Here is a 20579-nt window from a genome sequence, read left to right on the forward strand (position 1 = left end):
TGTTTTGTCACTGCCATTACACTCTGCAATAACCCAGGTATTAAACCCTGTGTGGACCATACCTCATTGTTTTGTTTGTCTGTGTTGTGCACTTGGGTCCACCACCACCTCCGTAACAATATTGAGTGCTTCAAACATGTTTGAATTGATCCTGCATTTTATTTATAAAATACGATATAATCGAACTTAATTCATGCTTTACAAATATGTTATATATATATATACTTTTATGACCAAACAAAGGACTGATACCAGGACTAAGACCAAGACATACTCATAATGTGCATAAAGATGGATCAGTATTACAGGTGGTTTGATGATGAAAACAAAAAAACTACATTTTAAAACCATGAACCCCCATGGGAGGCAAATCGATTAGCAGAGATCTGCTGCATGACATCTAAACACAAATATGTCATAAAGATCACAGTAAAATTCAGCAATTCTAGCTGACAATGTTTGTATGAATGAAGTCTCTGACTTCCTCCCTCTGTTTCTCTACATGTGAGGAGAGCTCCTTTTACTACCTTCTCTTACAGCATGGACCTCTGTCAAGGAGTCTTCACTGAGATCTCTCAGTCTGGTCCTAAGTCTCTCTATCTCCCCTCTCCTCTCATCTACACTCTTGTCCTCCTCTCCTCTTTCACCCTCTCATCCTTTATGTATGTGAGCTTCTCCTTTCACTGATTTCATTGAGCTCCACTAAAAACTGACCACTGAGACCCATCAGTCTTTGCTTCAAATTCTCTATCTCTCTATTCTTCTCCTTTATCTCTCTATTCTTCTCCTGCATCTCTCTATTCTTCTCCTGCATCTGTCTGCTGAAGTCTCTCTGCATCTTAGTGTGTGAGATCATGATGCTCCTCTGTAGCTCAGGTAGGACCACCTTCATCAGGTTTCTCTCTGCTTCAACTCTGGCCTCTCCTTCATAGTCCTCCCTGAACTCCTCCATCTCCTGCCTGTGTCTCTCCTCCCTCTCCCTCCTCTCATTCTCTCCCTCCTCTCTAAATCTCTCCAGCTTTCTCTCCATCTCCTCTCTCTGGTCAGTCTCTCTCTTCAGCTCTCTCTCCAGCTCTCTCTTCTTCTCCTCATCCCTCTCTTCCTTTACCTGTCTCTCCAGTTCAGATGTTCGATGGCTGAGTGTTCTAATGTCTCCCTCATGCTCCTGGATCACTCCCTCCATCTTCTTCAGAGAGTTCTGCAGCTCTGTCTCAAACTTCTCTTTCCTCTCTGTCTCCTCCCTCTGTATCTTCTCCTCTCTCTCCCTCTGAATCTTTCCCTCCATCTCTCTGACCTGGGCCTCTGCCTCCTGGTAGGTCTGACTGCTGTAGAAGCTCTCTCTGTTTCCTGCCACCATCTCCTCTACCTGGTGCAGCAGCTCTGGGACCTGAGTGCCATGGGCCCTGTCCTTCATGTTGAGGACGTGGTACCTGTTCCCACATTTCTCTACAAGCTGCTGGAGGTCCTGACTTCCTGTTTGGAGAAACTCCTCCATGCTCTGCTCTCTCAGACTGTCATCATGGGTGAACAGAATGACAGTGTGTCCCCAACAACCCTCTCCAAACATGTCCTCCATTCTCTCCATGGCTCCTCTCTCCTCCCCCTCAGAGGGCTCCACTGGTACGACCAGGAGGAAGGCGTGGGGTCCAGGGGCGGACAGACGGACACACAGCCCCACATCCTGTCTCATCTCCTCCAGAGAGAGTCCAGGGCAGAACCAGTCTGGAGTGTCCACCAGCACCAGCCGTCTCCCACACACGTCCCCCTCTCTCCTCCTACTCCTCTGGGTGACTGCAGAGGGGCTGTCCTGGGCCCCAAACTCCTCTCTGCCCAGGATGGTGTTTCCTGCTGCCCTCCTCCCTGCCCCAGTCCTCCCCAGCAGCACCAGTCTCAGCTCAGACACACTGGGAGACACTGGAGGGTCTGGACTGCTGCTCTCTCCCCCCACTGCAACACAACACAGGGACATGGTCACACCACTGGTCTAGTTGGAGAGGACTGGATGATCTCAAGCGTGAGTAAACATGTTGTCTAACAGTGTACTGTTATGGATATCAGTATGTTTGAGATAAGAAATCTGTACCCCATGATCACTATGAAACATACAGTAGGATAGAAGATGTAAGAACAGTACTGTAGAGGATGGGTTAGATGTTCAGGTGTTTGTAGGTGTCTGTAACAGAGTTGATGACTCACTGTCTGGAGGCTCATCCATGCTGTGTCTCCTCCTGACTCCAGGGACCACAGTAGAACCTTCATCCTGTGGTAGTGGTGGGTCTGTATCTGGGGTCTCTCCTCCCACTGCAACACAACACAGGACACAGCTCAAACTACTGACCTGAGGGTCACCCTGGACATTCAGACCAGATGTTCACCTCAACAGAGTCAGCTGACTATGATGCTGAACCCAGAGTTAGACAGGGTCCTGTAGGTGCATGACCAGTGTATAGAGAATGGACTGGGTCAGATATTCAGGTGTTTTAACAGATTTGAGGACTCACTGTTTAGAGGAAGCTCCATGCTGTTTCTCCTCCTGATTGGTAGTTTGGGTTCTGCTTCTGAGATCTCTCCTCTCTCTAACACACAAGATGAAACAACCATTCAGTGGACATCATATTTAGAGGAAAATATTCAAACTGAAACTTCACATTATAATACTCACCAGTGGTTTTAACCGATAACTCATTTCTGTGTCTCTCTACCTCAGTGTTTAGGTCACATATCTGCTGTGCTGAAATAATTGAAAATAAAAACCATGAAGATACCATTTCCAAATACAAAACACTTGAAATTAAATACAAGTTACGCCATGAAATCTTACCAAGTTTAATGTTTTCATTTTTGACATCTTCCACATGTCTGTCTCTCTCCTTCAGCAGTTCATCTCTCTCTCCTAGTTGTTTGTCCGTCTCTTGCAGTCTCTTCTGTGTCTCTTTACATTCACTATCTAGTCTCTCCAGTCGTTGGTCTCTCTCTTCTAGTTGTTTGTTTTTCTCTCCCAGTTCCTCCTGCCTCCTCTTTAGTTCCTCATCTTTCTCCTTCAGCTGCTTGTCTTTCTCATCACACACTTTATCTCTCTCCTTCAGCAGTTCATCTCTTTCTCCTAGTTGTTTGTCCTTCTCTTCCAGACTCTTCTCTCTCTCTTTGCCTTCACTATCTAGTCTCTCCAGTCGTAGGTTTCTCTCTTCTAATTCTCCCTCCTTCTCTCTCAGTCTCTGGTTCCTCTCCTCCATTCAGAGTCTTTCTCCTGCAGTTGGACTGTGAGCTTCTGTACTTGGTTGTTGTTGTCCTGCAGGTCTTTTCTAAGCTCCTCCTGTTGTCTCTCCTTCTCTCTCACCTGCTGGGTCATGTCATCCAGTGGTGTCTCTTTCTCCTGAAGGTGTTGGTTCTTCTCCTTCAGTTGTGTTGTGGTTTCCTCCAGTCTGCTCTCTGTGTCCTCTAGTTGTTTATTCCTCTCCTCCAGGAGTGAATCCTTCTCTTCTATCCTCTTTTCACTCTCCCTCAGTGTCTTGTTCACCTCCTCCAGGTGTCGGTCTTTTTCCTCCAGCTTCTGGTTCCTGTCCTCTAGAAGTTCATCTCTCTCTCCTAGTTGTTTGTCCTTCCCTTTCAGTCTCTTCTCTCTCTCTTTACCTTCACTCTCTAGTCTTTCCAATCGTTGGTCTCTCTCTTTTAGTTGTTTGTTTTTCTCTCCCAGTTCCTCCTGCCTCCTCTTTAGTTCATCATCTTTCTCCTTCAGCTGCTTGTCTTTCTCTTCACACACTTTATCTCTCTCCTTCAGCAGCTCATCTCTCTTTCCTAATTGTATGTCCTTCTCTTGCAGTCTCTTCTGTGTCTCTTTACCTTCACTCTCTAGTCTCTCCAGTTGTTGGTCTCTCTCTTGTAGTTGTTTGTTTTTCTCTCCCAGTTCCTCCTGCCTCCTCTTTAGCTTGTCTTCTCTCTCCTTCAGCAGTTCATCTCTCCCTTGTAGTTCTTTGTTCTTCTTATCCAGACTCGTCTCTCTTTCTCTACCTTCACTCTGTAGTCTGTCCAGTCGTTTGTCTCTCTCTATTAATTGTACTTTAGATGCCTGTAACTCTGCTTCAAATTCATTCCTCTTTTTCTCTGTCTCCTTGTGTTTCTCTTCCAGCTCCCTCTTCTCATGTTTGAAACGTTCCAGATGTATCTCTAAGTCCTTCCTTTGACTGATATCTCTCTCTAGTTCCTTTTGTTTGTCTTTTAGTAGTGGGTCTTTCTCGTCTACTAGTTTACTGTACATCTGTTTCTCTAGAGGGGATGAGAAGAGTTTAGTAGTAGAGCAGTAGATCTATACATCACTGACTTAGCAGGCTGATCATTTGTAGACATTTTTAATTCAGCAATACTGTAAGGCTGAATACCTGACAAATTAAACTGAGTTAGATGCTGACAAACGCAGTGTTGCCCAAGAAATCTCACCAGAAGTCGTTAAAAGTTGCTAGATTTGTCGCTAGATTAGATTCTTTGTTCCTGTGTCCCTGTGTCACTGTCTTCTCCTGCCCTGGTGTTTCCCTGCGTCACTGTGTAATTTTTTTCTCCTGTCTTGTTGATTGCTGTGGTGTTGTGTTCTACATTTTCATTTACATTTTACATGTCTCATTAGTGTTATCATGTCCACTTGTGTCTTGTTTGGTTCTGTGTCCACCTGTGTCTTGTTTGGTTCTGTGTATTTAGGTTCCTGTTTTGTGTCCAGTTTTTGTCTTGTCCTTGCCTCTGTTACTTTGAGTATCCTGCCTGTTTCCCAGTTCAAGAATAAAACCTCTGTTTAAACACTGTCTGTCTCTCCTGCGTTTGGGTCCTACCCAGCACTTAACCGTAACATCTACCAGCTACCTGCCTGAAGTAAACATAAAGCACACATATTCTCTTCATAGGACCTGATTGCAGTTATGAAACTGGGACCCACTTCTTCTCCATCCTATCAAGTACATCAGTGCTCTTGTTTGCACAACAGTGAGTCACTTTCACATTTCTTTGAAACACACTGAAAAAACTAAGCACGACAGTTAAGCAAATATTGTGGATGGATTTTTTTAACAGATTCAAAGCACTCCTAGTACAGTAATAAATATACTGTACATGTATGTTCAACCAAACAAGGTTTTATTCCTTTCTCCTTGTTCACTACACTGTTCTGCATGTGTCTTTTAAACAGTGTTTTAAACTCACCAAGCAAACAAGCAGATTCCTCTCTGCTCCTCTTGTCCTCTGGGCTTTCACTTTGTAAATACTCTTCAGCTGAAACAATGATGGAGATCTGACATGTTAGATATATTACACTGCAGTCATACATTCTCTGTCAAGCTACTTGGAACATATACAGTTCAACTTGTAATACCATCAGCACAGCAAACTGTGTTGAAATACTTTTAATAAATTATAATTGTAGAAATTATAAATTATTTCATGTTCCATTTCTAAACCAAATACAGCATTTATGGAATGAATATTCTTAAGTTTTAGGCAGGTTTGTTGTAGGTCTACTACCACCACCTACTGTACTGGAGTGTGGTCCAGAGACAGACATCTAAATCCTCCCTATTGGTCTGGTTTCTCTTAGAAAAAGACCAGTGAAGATCTCTCTCTGCTTGTACAATCCCACAACAAGGCCTCCACCGTCAGTCTTGTAATGCCCTGAGCCCTCAGACTCACCTTTAACCTCTCCCTTTCCCTCTGTCCATATCAGGGCCTCAGCCTCTGCCTTACTGATAGACACCATCACCTCACCCCCCTCCTCCCTGAGGGCCTGCTTAACCAGACTGTCTGACCTCTGGAACCCACATCAGTTTTAGCCACACCCCCATCCTCCTCACACCATTGTGACCTCGGAGCACCTCATCCAGCAGGTCCTGTCTACTGTGGGATGTGAAGGACTGTACACTCATCAGAACTGCACTAGAGTCTGAGCATATAACCACTCCAACCTCCTCCATCCACTGTAAGGCCAGTCACATCACCAACAGCTCCACTGTAAATACAGCCAGGTGATCTTAGAAGCACTTTCAGACCATGACCTCCCTATCAGGTACAACAAACGCTGCCCTGTTCAACCAGACTGTGGATCCTTTGACCCACTTGTGAATATTTGTAGTCATCCATTGTACACAGAAAGCACCCGACTACAGAACATCTCAGCCAAGTTGGCTCCCGCTGCCTCCGTTCCTCTGATGCCAACCTCCTGTCCACCCCACTCAGGGCCAAGCACCTAACCTGGGGTGACAGAGCTTTTTCCATCTCCGCTCCCTCCCTTTGGAACTCACTCCCCAAACCCATCAAAGACTGCACCAACCTGTCAACTTTTAAATCATTAGTTAAAACGCACCTTTTTAGATCTGCTTTTAATGTGTAAAAATGCTGTGATTTTATATGATGTACTTGTTTTATGTTTATTTTAACCATGTAAAGTGACTGAGTATTTTGAAAAGCACTATATAAATAAAATGTATTATTATTATTACCCTGTCCTCATACTGCCCCACTGCACAGTGTTAGGACCTGGGCTTGCACTGTGTCTAGCTTGGTCAGAGCAGAGCTGCTGCAACATAGCTGCTGCAACCATAATATATTACTGCTCTAACCAGAACCACATACATCTTCATGGAGGCCCTGGTGAGACTGTGTCATCATAGTTAATGTAGAGATGTTCATAATCATGTTCTTTACTTTCAGAACAATGACTCTCCCTGAACCACAAACCCACTTGTAGATGACCTGACAAATGTCCCCTCCTCTATCTGACCTCCTGTAGTCTCTCAGCCTCAGAGACAAGTTGCCTCTCTCCAGCTCCTGGGTGACCAGACTCACTCTGCCCTCATAGCCCCTCCCCTCTATCACCTGGCCATTCTCATACAGGTTAATACACTCTGTCCATCAAACTACAGCTAGATCAAAGTTCCCTCTAAACAGATCAGAACATGATAGTATGTTTTAATACATGTTAGAGGACAGCCTAGATGCATACTTTCTATGCCAAAATATCTTAAAGGTGAGAGTTTATAACACATTGTATTCATCCTCTCCTTATTAGGGTCCTTCTCTATGTGATGTTGTACCTGGGAGCAGCCTTATTATGGGATACATCAGAATAATACTGTGAGTGTATCTCTGCTCACAGGTTTGACCATGAAGGGAGAGTTTTCAGATATTGAAATAATGGCACCATGACATTTAAAAGAAAACAGGAGCAGTTTCATCTTTGAAGTCTGAAATGTATTGGTACATTTTTAACCCATGATGTTGTATGTCATGAAACAGATATATGAAATTACTCACCGTATGCTGAAGTTGTGAAGAAGGATATGAAATAGAAAGTTAAAACATCATTAAAACAGAACACATCAGTATACTGTGTGAGTTCATCTTAAACATTGATGATGAATAACATGTTGGTGTCAGTAACCAGATTTGTTGAAAGCAAGGATGCTCTATGAGATGCAGCTGCTGTATGTTAATGGTCCTACATCAACATACATCTGTGTAATCTATGTCGCTATGAGTTGCATGTTTTTTTCAACATGTTCTTCACTATGCACCACTGCTAAGCCTGTGTTATCAAACGCTGTAGATATATACAAGCTTAGATTATAGAGTGGTTAGAATGGGCAGCATAACCAGCTAACCACCTCTAATGCTCCAACTCCTACTTACATTTGAAAGTATAATTGTATTTGTACATGCAGAAAGACTGTGTTGTCTTACTTATTGTAGAGATGTTCATAATTATGTTCTTTACCTATAGAACAATGACCCTCCCTGGACCACAAACCCACACTAAGATGACATGACAAATGTCCCCTCCTCTATCTGACCTCCTGTAGTCTCTCAGCCTCAGAGACAAGTTGCCTCTCTCCAGCTCCTGTGTGACCAGACTCACTCTGCCCTCATAGCCCCTCCCCTCTATCACCTGGACATTCTTATACAGGTTAATACACTCTGTCCATCAAACTACAGCTTGATCAAAGTTCCCTCTAAACTGATCAAAACATGATAGCATGTTTTAATGAAGTTAGATTAACTGAAGTTCGGGAGGAAGATAGCGCACCAAGACTCCTCCTTCACTCCAATCAACTGATACCCATCAGCCCAGTTAAAGCACGGAGGAACATGACCAAACCCGACTCCCCGTTTTCAATTACGAGTTCTGCATGAAGTCTGTTCCGTTTCTCTGGTCCTTGTGCTAGCATGTTATTGTTTGGCTTGCGTATATCTCGTTGCCTCTCTGTCTTCTCTGCTGTGTGTTTGTGTGTCTGCTGCTCCCGTTGCTGTTTACCGTCGGTTCTGCCGTCCTCCGAGGTCTCCGCCTCTGGGGCCTTGTATTGCCGGCCTGCAGCGCCTCCTCCGAGTTTGGGGATCCGGTTTTCCCGATCGGAAATCCCCCTCTATTTCCAGACCTTTCCCCGTGTCTCCCTCCAGCCAGCCATCCTCCAGGGTGATTACGTGGACCTGGCCGACCTTCTCCCCCCGTCCCAGGTCTCTGCCCCCCGCACCATCGTGGGTCCTGTGGCCCCGTCCTGCTCCTCCACCCTGAACCTGCGCGGTGACGGGAGCTCACGGCAGCAGAGTTCTCTTCCACGTTCTCCCTGTTCCAGGACGTCGTCTGTTCCTTCTTTCCCAGGCGCCGGGCGGAGCTGGACGACTATCTCTCCCTCATCCTGCAGCTCCACTACGGTTCGGGGGCTCCAGGTTTTACACGTATCACCTCCGGTTCTCCTTCGAGGCCGCGGAGCGGCTCCAGCAATTCAATGAGGCCACCTACTGGGGCTCGCTGGACAATCAAAACTATTGTGGTGTTTTGGCTGCCCGGTCCGCCCTTCCCTGCTCCCTGTGTGGCGCTCCTTCCCACCCGTCCCTGGAGTGCACGGTCGCAGCCCGCCTGGCCCCTGAGCCTGGCCCCCGGCCCCTGAGCCTGACAGCTTTCACCTCCTCCAGCCCCCCTGCCCCTCCCCACCCCATCACCCCACAGCCCCTCCTGTCCGGCCCTGTGGGCACCGACCACCGGGGCCGCCCCATCCTGCTGCAGAAGGAGAGGTTGATTCCCCCTCCTCTAGTTTCAGCTGCTACTACAACGGCTGCTGGTTCTCTTCCCCATGGCCTTCCAAGTTCCCTTCCTGCCCTTCTCCCTCACTGACCCCCTCATCTTCACCAGGTCTACCCCATCATCATCATCGCCGCCCTCCTCTGGGGCCATGAATGGTCAAGCCAATCCATCCTCATCCACTCCGACTACACTGCCGTCGTCTCCTGGATCAATAAAGTCCGATCAGACTCCATCACCGCCATGCCCTTCATCCGCCGCCTCACTTGTCTTTCAGTCACACATCAGTTCATCATCAGAGCCGCTCACATCCCCGGTCACCACAACACCATTGCTGACTCCCTCTACCGTCTCTCCCTCCACACATTCAGACGCTTGGCCCCAGAGAAGGACCCCCTTCCCACTCCGGTCCCTCCGTTTTCCTGTACAACCTTCCCATGACGGCACCCCTCCACGACCTTCACCTCCACACCCAAGATGCCCTCCTCCAAGGTCTGTCCCCCCGTACACTCTCCACCTACTGGACAGCCTGGAAGTGCTTCAAGTCCTTCCACACTGCTCACCAGCTTCCCCTCATTCCACCTTCTTTCCATCGGCAGCTTCATCTCCTACGCTCACACGCACCTCTCCATCCACACTTCCACCATCCACGTGGACCTCATTGGCATCAACTTCTTTTGCAAGTTGCTCTCCGGTTCCCCCTGCACAGCCATCTCCCACAGTCAGACCTCCCTCCTTATGAAAGGCCTTAAGCGCCTAGATCCCCGCTCTCCTTCCACAGGGCTCCCCCTCACTGCCGACCTGCTAGCCGCCTGCATACACACACTGCACACTGGCTACTCCTCCCCTTCCACCGATTCCACCCTAGAGGCCATGTTCCTCCTGGCCTTCAGTCATGACCAGTGGCGGTCCTAACACATTTGACACTCCAGGCAATTTTTTCCCCTAAACCCCCCACCCCCGGGACGACGTTTACCACTGCCGCCCCCCTCCCCCGCCGGCCGCCCCTACCAGGTACACGGAAGGAATGGCACAAACACACTTGCAACACCTTATTTATGCCAGTAGAGGGCGCCAAACACAGAAATAGAGGAAAATGCCGCCTGTCTCTTCATGGCGCCCCAGGCTGCTGCCCGGTCTGCCCGTGCCTAAAACTGCCCCTGGCCTTGACCCTCTAGGACTCTCTGCCACACCCAGTGTTCAATGCCTGGTATCTATGCATGCACCCTTCACATCATCATCATCCTCATTCATTCTGCACATCCCAGCGCACACTCTCGTCCTCTTAGGACCCCAGGCTCAGCTCTGCTACCAGCCTTGATGAAGAAAGTGTTTTGTCCGTCTCTTCATAAACTGAGTGACTACGTTCAGTTAAGTTCCGGATTTTAATAAGTATTACCAATGTGCAGATTGGGAGCCAAAACCAGACCTCTGAAAATAAACCACAAGATAGGGCACAAGAAAGTAAACATAGATAGTGACAGTCAGGCAGTAATGATGTTACAACCGTCTCAGAGAAAGAGATTCACAGCTCCCAACACATGACAACTCTCAGACTAGAGAGTTCATAGTTGGAGCTCTCCTTGTAATCATGACAAGGAACGTTTACCCAGTACTTTCTTCTGACCCCTAACATCTATTAACCCTGACACATAGACACAATCTACTCTTATTAATAGCAAGCTGACATGGGAACGTACTAACTAGTATCCAACGACTAGTTCTATTGATAAGTGAATAATGTAAGCACACAGGGAATCCCAATTTCTTCCACAGCCTCCACCAACCTGCATCAGGCTTGGCTCTGCTACCAGCCTCCTCCACTAATCAGGCTTGGCTCTGCTACCAGCCCTACTTCAATAAAAGCAGACCATTTTTCAATCACTGGTGTGTTACTAAACTCTTAAAAAGAACAGTAACCCAACAGATCACAGATCAAAATACAGTAGTGGCACTTCAATGGTTCAACTTCGAACACGACACCACGCAAATCCAAAAGTCTGCTCACGGTTATATTCCTTCGGCACCACAACGCACAACGTCGCCTACCGTGCCACATTCAAGGACTCGCCGATCTAACTTCCTGCTAGGAACTTACGTCACTGCCTCTCTGACTGATTTAAAAGAGACAACAGCATTACCCGCTTTCCCTAACTACTTCCCCAGATCCACCTGGTAACACTCCCCTTATTAAGTTACTGTCCTCAGTGACTGAAAGAGAGTTCTTCATCTCCTTCAAAACCTCTCAAAAGAAAACTGTCCCTAAACTGGCTAGTATTTGACAAACTGCCGCTGGACTAATTGACACAGCATCCAAAGCAGACCCAGGCTCATGATAAGGATTTGAATGTTGCCCTGCATGTCGCCTGGTTCTCCTGTAGGGAGCAGGGACAGGTCTTGGACTCGGTTCATCCACTGGTTCAGGCTCAAGATCGTCAGGATCATATTCAGTTATAATTGACACTGGAACCTCACCAACAAGAACTGCTACTCTTTCACTGTCTGAGGTTTGACTGGGCCTAGGAGTAATCTCCTACCACAACACTTCATCTTCTGAATCCTCAACATCTGACTCTGAATCTGTGATGTTACTGACACTGAAACAGAGCCTTTGCTTCTCCTCCATGGAGTATGGACAGGGAGACTCCCACAAGGTCTAATATCCACTCTGTTTACGTTCAGGACAGGTCCTCCATCTACAGGTTCCACTGTATATGTTGGACCCTGTATCTCAATCACTACCTCAGGAGTTGACACCCAAGCATCTTGGATCTTATTTCTTCCCATTGGTCTGTTCTTGAGATACAAGATACACGTTCTGGCCTTTCTCAATGGGTTAGATGCTCCAACAGAGCATCCAAGGGGAGATACGGCTCAACAACAGAAAATGTCGAGAATATCCAGCTTTTTGCGTGTGGTGTCATATTGTACGCATGTACCAACTCAGGCAAATGTTCTGTCCATCTGTGTTTCTTGTCTGGAGGGAGGGTGCGTAGCAGCTCATGTAGGGTTCTGTTGAACCTTTCACACTGGGCATTTCCAGTTGGGTGTGAAGACGTAGTGCAGCTTTTCTTGACCCCATACAGTTTGCATAGACGGCTCCGGCCGTCCCTACCTTCACGCTGGCCCCGGCCCCTCCCCCTGTCCGCCCCGTGGCCCCCTCTGCTTCCAGACCTTCCCCCGTGTCTCCCTCCCTCTGGGCTGCTTCCTGCTGGCAGGCTCCGGTCCAGACTTCCCGCCCGCTCTGGCTGCTGCCCTTCTCATCGGCACCCTGCCCGCTCCTGCCTCCGCCTCCTGCTCCTGCCCTGCCTCTCCTGCTGCCGGGCACTGTGCCGCACCTGGTGGGTTCCTGCCTTTTTCGCACCCGCCCCCGTTTCCCTGCCTCCCGCCCTCCCTGCCCCGGATCTGGCTATCGTCCTCGCCGGCCTTCCTGCCCTGTTTGTGCCGTTAGTCTCCTCCATGGGCTCTCCGCCGCCCTTCTGCCCTGCGCATGACCCTGCCCCTGCTTGGCCTGGCCCTGCCCCCTCCGTGCCTTCCTTCCTGCATAGCTGCTGCAACATAGCTGCTGCAACATAGCTGCTGCAACATAGCTGCTGCACCCATAATATATTCCTGCTCTAACCAGAACCACATACATCTTCATGGAGGCCCTGGTGGGTCCTCTGTCCACACCTTCCTGGAAACACACATCACTGATCACCTTCTTGCACGTGACAACCACTTAGAGTCCAGAAACCTGAATATCTGCTCGTTTTCCAAACCATTCCCATACAACATCATGCAGACCTCCTCCACTACCTTCCTCCTTGTGAAGAACACAGTCTTTACATTTTCAACTGAGAACTCTGAACCTTGACTAACTAAAACTACGTGTTCGGGGGATATTTAAACAATGGCACCATGAAATATTAAAGAAAACAGTAGCAGTGTCATCTTTGAAGTCTAAAACAAACATGATGTTATGTGACATTAAACAAGGACAATTACTCACCTTTAGCATAATCTGTGTTAAAGGATAGAGAATAAAAGTTAAAACATCATCACAACAGAACATATCAGTAAACTATCAGTGTGTGTTGTTGTTAATCAATGATGAAGAATAACATGATGATGTTAGTAACCAGATGGACAGAGAGTAAGGATATAATGCTGCTCTGATATGCAGCTGCTCTATGTTAACAGTCATCAGCATCAACATGTATCAGTGTTACGGTCTCCTCTCCCTGTCTGCTGTTTCTGTGTGTTTGTTTCAGTTCCAGGATGGCAGGCAGGGGGAGGAGCCATGATCACTGATGGGGAACATCTGTGCTGCACCTATATAAGCTGGACCTCTCTTCAGGATATCTCTCTCCATCATCACAACATTGATCATTGTTTGTGGCAACCCTTAATCTTGGTTCACATCTTACACCACCCTACACATACAAACATTCACAAATCCACTCCATACAGTACTGATTCCCTTGATTACCACACTAAACATTGGTGTTTAAGTTCCTTTAGTTTAATAAACACTTTTGACGCCCTCATTCCCACAACTTGTCTGACTCTTAGTCACCTCCCACTAGCATGGCTGGACATCAGTGTAAGCTATGGAGTGTCCTGTTAGTTCAACATCTTCTTCACTAATATGTATCACTGCTAAGTGGTGTGAGCCTGTCTGTTCAAACACTGTGGATTTAAACAAGCTGAGAGTATAGAGTGGTTAGAATAGGCAGCATAACCAGCTAACCACCACTAATGCTTCAACTCCTACTTACATTTGAAAGTATAATGGTTTCTGTATGCAGAGAGACTGTGTCATCATAGTTAATGTAGAGCAACAGGCTGATATAGTGGTTAGAATAGGCAGCATTACGAGATAAGTGTAAAAAAACACAGAAGGGTCGTGTCTCCCTGTCCCGCCCTGTTCCTGCCTCTTGCCTCCCCTCCCACCCCCACGTTCCCCTCCCTGCTCCTCCTTGTTCTCCGGGTTCTCCTCCGAGGCGGCTCCAGCAATTCAATGAGGCCACCTACTGGGGCTCGCTGGACAATGAAATCTATTGTGGTGTTTTGGCTGCCCGGTCCGCCCTGCCCTGCTCCCTGTGTGGCGCTCCTTCCCACCCGTCCCTGGAGTGCACGGTCGCGGCCCGCCCGGCTCCTGAGCCTGGCCCCCGGCCCCCCGCCTTACTACTTTCATCTCCTACGCTCACACGCACCTCTCCATCCACACTTCCACCATCCACGTGGACCTCAGTGGCATCAACTTCTTTTGCAAGTTGCTCTCCGGTTCCCCCTGCACAGCCATCTCCCACAGTCAGACCTCCCTCCTTATGAAAGGCCTTAAGCGCCTAGATCCCCGCTCTCCTTCCGCACGGCTCCCCCTCACTGCCGACCTGCTAGCAGCCTACATACACACACTGCACACTGGCTACTCCTCCCCTTCCACCGATTCCACCCTAGAGGCCATGTTCCTCCTGGCCTTCAGTTGTGACCAGTGGCGGTCCTAACATATTTGGTGCTCCAGGCAAGTTTTTCCCTTACACCCCCCATCCCTGGGACGACGTTTACCACTGCCGCCCCCCTCCACCGCCGGCCGCCCCTACCAAGTACACGGAACGAATGGCACAAACACAATTGCAACACCTTTTTTATGCCAGCAGAGGGCACCAAACACAACAATTGCGGAAAATGCCGCCTGTCTCTTCATGGAGCCCCGGGCGGCTGCCTGGTCTGCCCGTGCCTAAAACTGCCCCTGGCCGTGACCCACTAGGACTCTCTGCCACACCCAGATTTCAATGCCTGGTAACTGATCAGTGTTCCCATCTTCCTCTTCTGCCTCAACTCTCCCCTCAGCCCCTATGAGTGTCTGCATAACCTGGTTCTTTCCAAATTAGGAAGTCATGCCCTCCCCTCCAGCCCACTATTCACCACGGAATCAGGTCGCCTCCTGTTTCTGGTTCCACCATCATCTCCGCCTCATCCTCACCAAATCAGGTAACGACCCTTCTCTTTACTCAGCACGTTCTTTCAGGATCGGTGCGGCCTCCTCGGCTTCCAGCCAAAGCGTGGCCGACCACACCATCCAGCTCCTGGGTCGCTGGTCCTCCCAGGCATACCGCTCGTACGTCAGGACCAACCTCCCTGACCTTCACCACACTCAGGCTGGCATCAGCCTCGCTGCAGCCCGCTAGGTGAGTCTGTTCCTTTTGGGGATCTGCTTGAGCTGCTGCTCGGCCGTGACCCACTAGGACTCTCTGCCACACCCCGAGTTCAATGTCTGGTAACTATGCATGCACATCCTTCACATCATCATCATCATCATCATTCATTCTGCACTTCCCAGTAAACACACTCTCGTCCTCTTAGGACCCCAGGCCTGCCTCTGCTACCAACCTCCACCACTAATCAGGCCTGGCTCTGCTACCAGCCCTGCTTCAAAAAAAGTATATCATTATTCAATCTCTGGTGTGTTACTGAACTTGTGAACATTATCTGGGAAATTAGATCACTCATGATAGCTTGCATCGACCTCTGAAAGTTTGCAGTTCCATGACAGACACCCATTATCATCTCCAGATGTTCATATAGCCCAAACAGAGTGGTGAATGGTGCTTTATGCTGGTCCCACTTCTCTGCTGCTACCTGTACACCCGAGGTCTTCATCCTCAAGGGCAACAACATTTGTATATTTTGCAAAGGCTGCACTTAACTCCACCTGCTGATCTTTAGTACCACCAATGTCTACCCGACCTAAGATAAACTGCAAGTTATTTGGGTCCTGTACATCCTTTACATCAACAGTAACTTGTTCAATACTCACAGAAATACGCTGAAACTTAACTTCACAGGACGCTCAGAGTTCTGGTACTCCACTACAGACAAGACACCTAGTCGGGTTCTGGGATGGAGCCACATATCCTCCTGTGACAAATGTGCTACTTGTATGGAAAACCCATGACGGTGATGGTCAACAAGCATAGGGAGAACTATGAGCCCATCAGGTAGAGAGGTGTTAACACATTCTACCAACAACTGTTCCCCTTGCTTTGCACCTTTGACATGCCCCTGGGCCCTCACTGTTACCACGGACGCTGCAGGTATGTATACTTTCTCTTTGCCAGCTAATCTAGCCATGGCCTTTTTGTCAACTTTACCTTATTGCACTTGCTGGATAACATTTCTCCAATCCCAATCTAACTCTCCTTCTAAAGTAGTCTCAAATTCAGCATGTACTAACTGTCGGCACCTGTTGTTCATGTTTATATCTATAATTCCAGGCACTGACATCTGGAGACTCTGAGGATCTTTCACCACCAAGAACCCCCAGTCTGGAACTGTCATGCCCATTGTCTCCACCACTAACTCTAGACACCCCAGATAGGGTATGTCTAAACTGTTGGCTGCTGTTAACTTGAGCCAACCAGCTGTAGAGAGCATATCTCCATCCTCCCTGCCCAAATGTTTCAGAAAGAACCCTTCTGAAATACTGCTTACTTGACTGCCTCTATCCAATAGACAAGACGCTACAACCTCCCCAATCTTGAACTCCACTACAGGACATGTTCCCACAGCATGCTCTAATAACTGGTCATGAGATGGGCTGACTGTAGATGAGTCTGAGGTGCACCCCCGAACTGCTACACTCAAAACAACCGGGGGTCTCGTTTCCCTGCACACCAGACACAGTGCTATCTTTTCCGGTTACATTTCCCTTGTGGGGCAATTCCTTGTGATACGTCCCTCTGACTGACACTGAAACATATGGGTTTGCCCTCCTCTGTGAATTGTGGTTGTGTCTTCAGGTTACTGCTAGTCCTTCTACTAGTGCCTACCTCTGGAGTAACGAGATTCTTTACAGCCTGTGTTAACTCACTAATGGCTTTACCTTGCTCTGCAACTACCCTCAAAACATCCTCCAAAGTAACTGACTTCTGCTCCCAGCCTGTCCACAACATTCACCATCACTCCTCATATCCTACCATCATCTACAAGATACCTTCCTAGACCTCATCTCCCATGTCTGTGTTGTGAACTCTGGTTTGCTCTGAACTTTTGACAACACTAACGTACTTTAGTGTAATGTTTACTAGCTAACAGATGGAGGTAATTTTTTTAACTTAGTGTTGTTTTAATGTAGCAGTTAGAAATTACTCACCCAAGTACCCTGTTTAAAAAGAAATGAAATAGATCATTAAAACACCAATTATATTACAAAATAGTACCAACACATTATTTACAAATGTGTGAGTCAACAGAATTAACGTTAACGAGCCTATGATATTAATACATCATTATTATCATAAGCAGATGACCGAAGAGCAAGGATAAAATGCTGCTCTGAGATACTGATTTAAGATCATTTCTTTATCAAGTAATGCACAGAGTCGTTGGATTCAAAGAAAGTACAATAGTTTAATGCTTGCCAGCAGGAGACAAAGTCTCAACACAAAGTTTGTCTAGCTCCCCAGTCTTCACTTAAGACCATGTATTGGTGAGAAGTCTCCTCCTCAGCATGTCAGCTGTCAATATGATCGATCCCAGAGACAGAGTGCGCGTGCACGTGGAAACTTACAGAGTTCTCTGATCCTAGGCTTGACCATATGAGTCACTCAACATAGATAAGGTTAAACACATTTATTGCACCTCTAGTATGATAATGGTCAGCCTAGGTCAGGTTGTTTACGTAAGCCTAGTGTCATCTATAGGTCATGTGGGGAGAGGGTTCTCTGCTGGCAAGGAATGCTAGCACCAGTATTTTCAGATCATAATGTTCCATTCTAAATTTCTCCGACAGCTACCGCTGCTCTATGTCAGTAGTCCTATATCAACATCCATCAGTGTAATCTATGGAGCTCCTGTGTTCTGTGTTCAGGCTCTTTCATGAAGAGGATGACTGTTCTTCATCTCCACATATAGACTACAGCATTTCATGTTTTACTGAGAGAATATAACAACTCAGAATAATCATCTTTCACAAAATCCAGTAAGATAATTAAGTGATGTCACATGCATTTGAGTGCATTGTTTGGTCAACATATTCTTCACTAATGTGCATCACTACTAAGTGATGTGAGCCTGTCTCTTCCAATACTGTACATCTCTACAAGCTTAGAGTATAGAGGGGTTAGAATGGGCAGCATAACCAGATAAGTCAGAACACCTCTAATGCTCTAACTCATAATTTACATGTGAAAGTATAATTGTATTTGTACAGATAGAGACTGTGTTGTCATAGTTCATGTACGTAGAAATGTGCATAATCCTGTTCTGTAGCCGTAGAACACTTACCCCTGTTCCATAGATACACGGCATCCTCCTCCTTCTGTCCTCCAGAGGTGACCTGACAGATGTACACTCCTTTATCTGACTCATGCTTGTAGTCTCTCAGCGTCAGAGACACGTTGCCTCTCTCCAGCTCCTGGGTGACCAGACTCACTCTGCCCTCATAGCCCCTCCCCTCTATCACCTGGCCATTCTTATACAGGTAAATACACTCTGTCTTCTTAAACCACCTGATTGTCATGGCAACAGCGCTGGTCTCAGGAGAGAGGTGACATGAGAGGGTAACATCCTTTCCCCTATCAGCCACCACAACCCTCTGTCGTACCCCGAGTTTAAACTCATCTGTTGGGGAGAAGAGAAACAGTACTGACATCTCTGCAGGTTCAGGACAAGTATCCAGTCTGCATCTATGAAGTAACAATCACACACAGACTCTATATGCTCTATACACACTCAACCTAGAGAGACATGGAGGAAGAATCTAAACTCACATCAGTAGCAAACATGAAGGACAGCATGGATGATAATGTAACCAGTATGGAGAGGTTATATACAACACAGCAGCATGGATGATAATGTAACCAGTATGGAGAGGTTATATACAACACAGCAGCATGGTTGATAATGTAACCAGTATGGAGAGGTTATATACAACACAGCAGCATGGTTGATAATGTAACCAGTATGGAGAGGTTATATACAACACAGCAGCATGGATGATAATGTAACCAGTATGGAGAGGTTATATACAACATAGCAGCATGGATGATAATGTAACCAGTATGGAGAGGTTATATACAACACAGCAGCATGGATGGTTGTAGAGAGGGTTACACACAACACAGCAGAATGATAGCATAAAAACAAACATCATGTTTGTATACTGCATATGTTCATTTATTATGAAATGTGTTCATTTAATGACTAGAGGGATGTCAGATTGTGAACATATCTGAACATGTCTGTACATTTATTCTTAATGTTTCAATGCAAACAATGACTACTTGTGTCCACTTACTGTGTTGACCGGCCTCTGCCATGTGTCCTTCCTGTATAGAGACAGTTACACAACTTGATCATGCTAAAACATCACAAAACATGACGGTTTCATTATTGTTCCATTTGACATGGCAAACCACAAGGACTTTATTCTTCTGACCTTTGAGTCACACAGAAACATGTTTTTGCTGCTGTTTCCTCAATACGGACATGAACACATCAAGATATTTTCTTACCTTTACTGAACTTGAATTCCAATACTTTATCAGGCAGATGTTTAATATAAATCTCTAGCTACCTGTAATTAATACCTTTCCATGGTTGTACGTATGATCTAAACGTATTTTCTTAACGTGTCTGCTGTACTGTAGAAACACTTGTACTTTAACCTGGGTGGGGAACAGGTGTGTATAACCCCTCCTCCATCCCTAGAGGTCAGATGAGGAACTGCAGATGAAACACCAAAGTTACTCTTCACACATGCAGACATTTCCCTTCTTCTGAGGCTGGCTGGAGGCAGCAGTCAGAAAGTCAGCCCCCTGCAGGAGAGGTTGAGGACAGCAGAGAGCAGCACAGTTCTACTGAGGAAGTTCTAGAAGGAGCAAATTCAGGAGGAACATTTACCTTATCATGTTATCAAGATCAGAGGTTATTGGTCAAAGGAAGTTTGAGACAATTATATATTTTACGTGTCAGGTCGTGTGTGGGTGTATGTTTACATGTGTATTTAGAGTGGGTGTTCGTGTATGTGTTTGTACATTTGTGTTGTGGCAACCTGTGGGTCTGCAGTGTTTGTGGGCAAGAAACAGGACATGGTCTCTTTCTTTAGAACCTCACAGCATTTATAAAACACTATTACAACATAGTGCATAGGCAGTCTGGAATGATTCACCTGAAACTCTCCTTCAGACTCCCTCTCTCTCTCTTCACTCCTTTAAGGGCAGAGTTCATTAAGGTAATCAGAAGTAGTTACATATTAACTATGTTCTCCTTCTTCTGAGGCTGGCTGGAGGCAGCAGTCAGAAAGTCAGCCCCCTGCAGGAGAGGTTGAGGCCAGCAGAGAGCAGCACAGTTCTACTGAGGAAGTTCTAGAAGGGGCAGAAGTTCTCATGAGACCAGTGACTCTGAGGCAAACTCAGGAGGAACAGAGTCACTACTGTCAGTCACTGTATCATGGTGTTAATGAAGAAAGTGTTTTATACGTCTCTTTATTAGCAGAGTAACTAAATTCGTTGAGTTCTGGATTTATTTATTAAGTATTTTTATT

At 46.7% G+C, this 20579-nt stretch overlaps 2 protein-coding genes across 2 annotated transcripts; both read right to left on the reverse strand.

Annotated features, from left to right (window-relative positions):
• Positions 1-193: 193 nt before the first annotated feature.
• LOC124482601 (trichohyalin-like) lies at positions 194-3233 on the reverse strand. Its single transcript, XM_047043016.1, has 5 exons — positions 2822-3233; positions 2663-2731; positions 2502-2576; positions 2197-2301; positions 194-1947 (listed from the first exon to the last, which is right to left on the reverse strand). The coding sequence occupies exons 1-5, from the start codon at positions 3231-3233 to the stop codon at positions 659-661; spliced, it is 1950 nt and encodes a 649-aa protein (XP_046898972.1). The 3' UTR covers positions 194-658.
• LOC124482602 (golgin subfamily A member 6-like protein 22) lies at positions 3209-19722 on the reverse strand. The gene is made up of 8 exons (XM_047043017.1): positions 19549-19722; positions 19332-19362; positions 18320-18655; positions 17187-17195; positions 13041-13052; positions 7288-7293; positions 5185-5253; positions 3209-4263 (listed from the first exon to the last, which is right to left on the reverse strand). Exons 2-8 carry the CDS (start codon positions 19351-19353, stop codon positions 3209-3211), a joined length of 1509 nt encoding a protein of 502 aa, XP_046898973.1. The 5' UTR covers positions 19354-19362; positions 19549-19722.
• Positions 19723-20579: the final 857 nt, after the last annotated feature.

Source organism: Hypomesus transpacificus, chromosome 20 (assembly GCF_021917145.1).
Source record: "Hypomesus transpacificus isolate Combined female chromosome 20, fHypTra1, whole genome shotgun sequence".
Classification (NCBI taxonomy): Eukaryota; Metazoa; Chordata; class Actinopteri; order Osmeriformes; family Osmeridae; genus Hypomesus; species Hypomesus transpacificus.

Coding starts and splice junctions, on each gene's coding strand:
- LOC124482602 (XM_047043017.1), bottom strand. CDS start 19,353: ATGGCAGAGGCCGGTCAACACA. Junction 18,656..19,331: donor GGCAGAGGCCGGTCAACACA/GTAAGTGGACAC, acceptor TCTCCCCAACAG/ATGAGTTTAAACTCGGGGTA. Junction 4,264..5,184: donor GGAATCTGCTTGTTTGCTTG/GTGAGTTTAAAA, acceptor CATCCCCTCTAG/AGAAACAGATGTACAGTAAA.
- LOC124482601 (XM_047043016.1), bottom strand. CDS start 3,233: ATGGAGGAGAGGAACCAGAGACTGAGAGAGAAGGAGGGAGAATTAGAA. Junction 2,577..2,662: donor GTTATCGGTTAAAACCACTG/GTGAGTATTATA, acceptor CTTGTGTGTTAG/AGAGAGGAGAGATCTCAGAA. Junction 2,302..2,501: donor CATGGAGCTTCCTCTAAACA/GTGAGTCCTCAA, acceptor GTTGTGTTGCAG/TGGGAGGAGAGACCCCAGAT.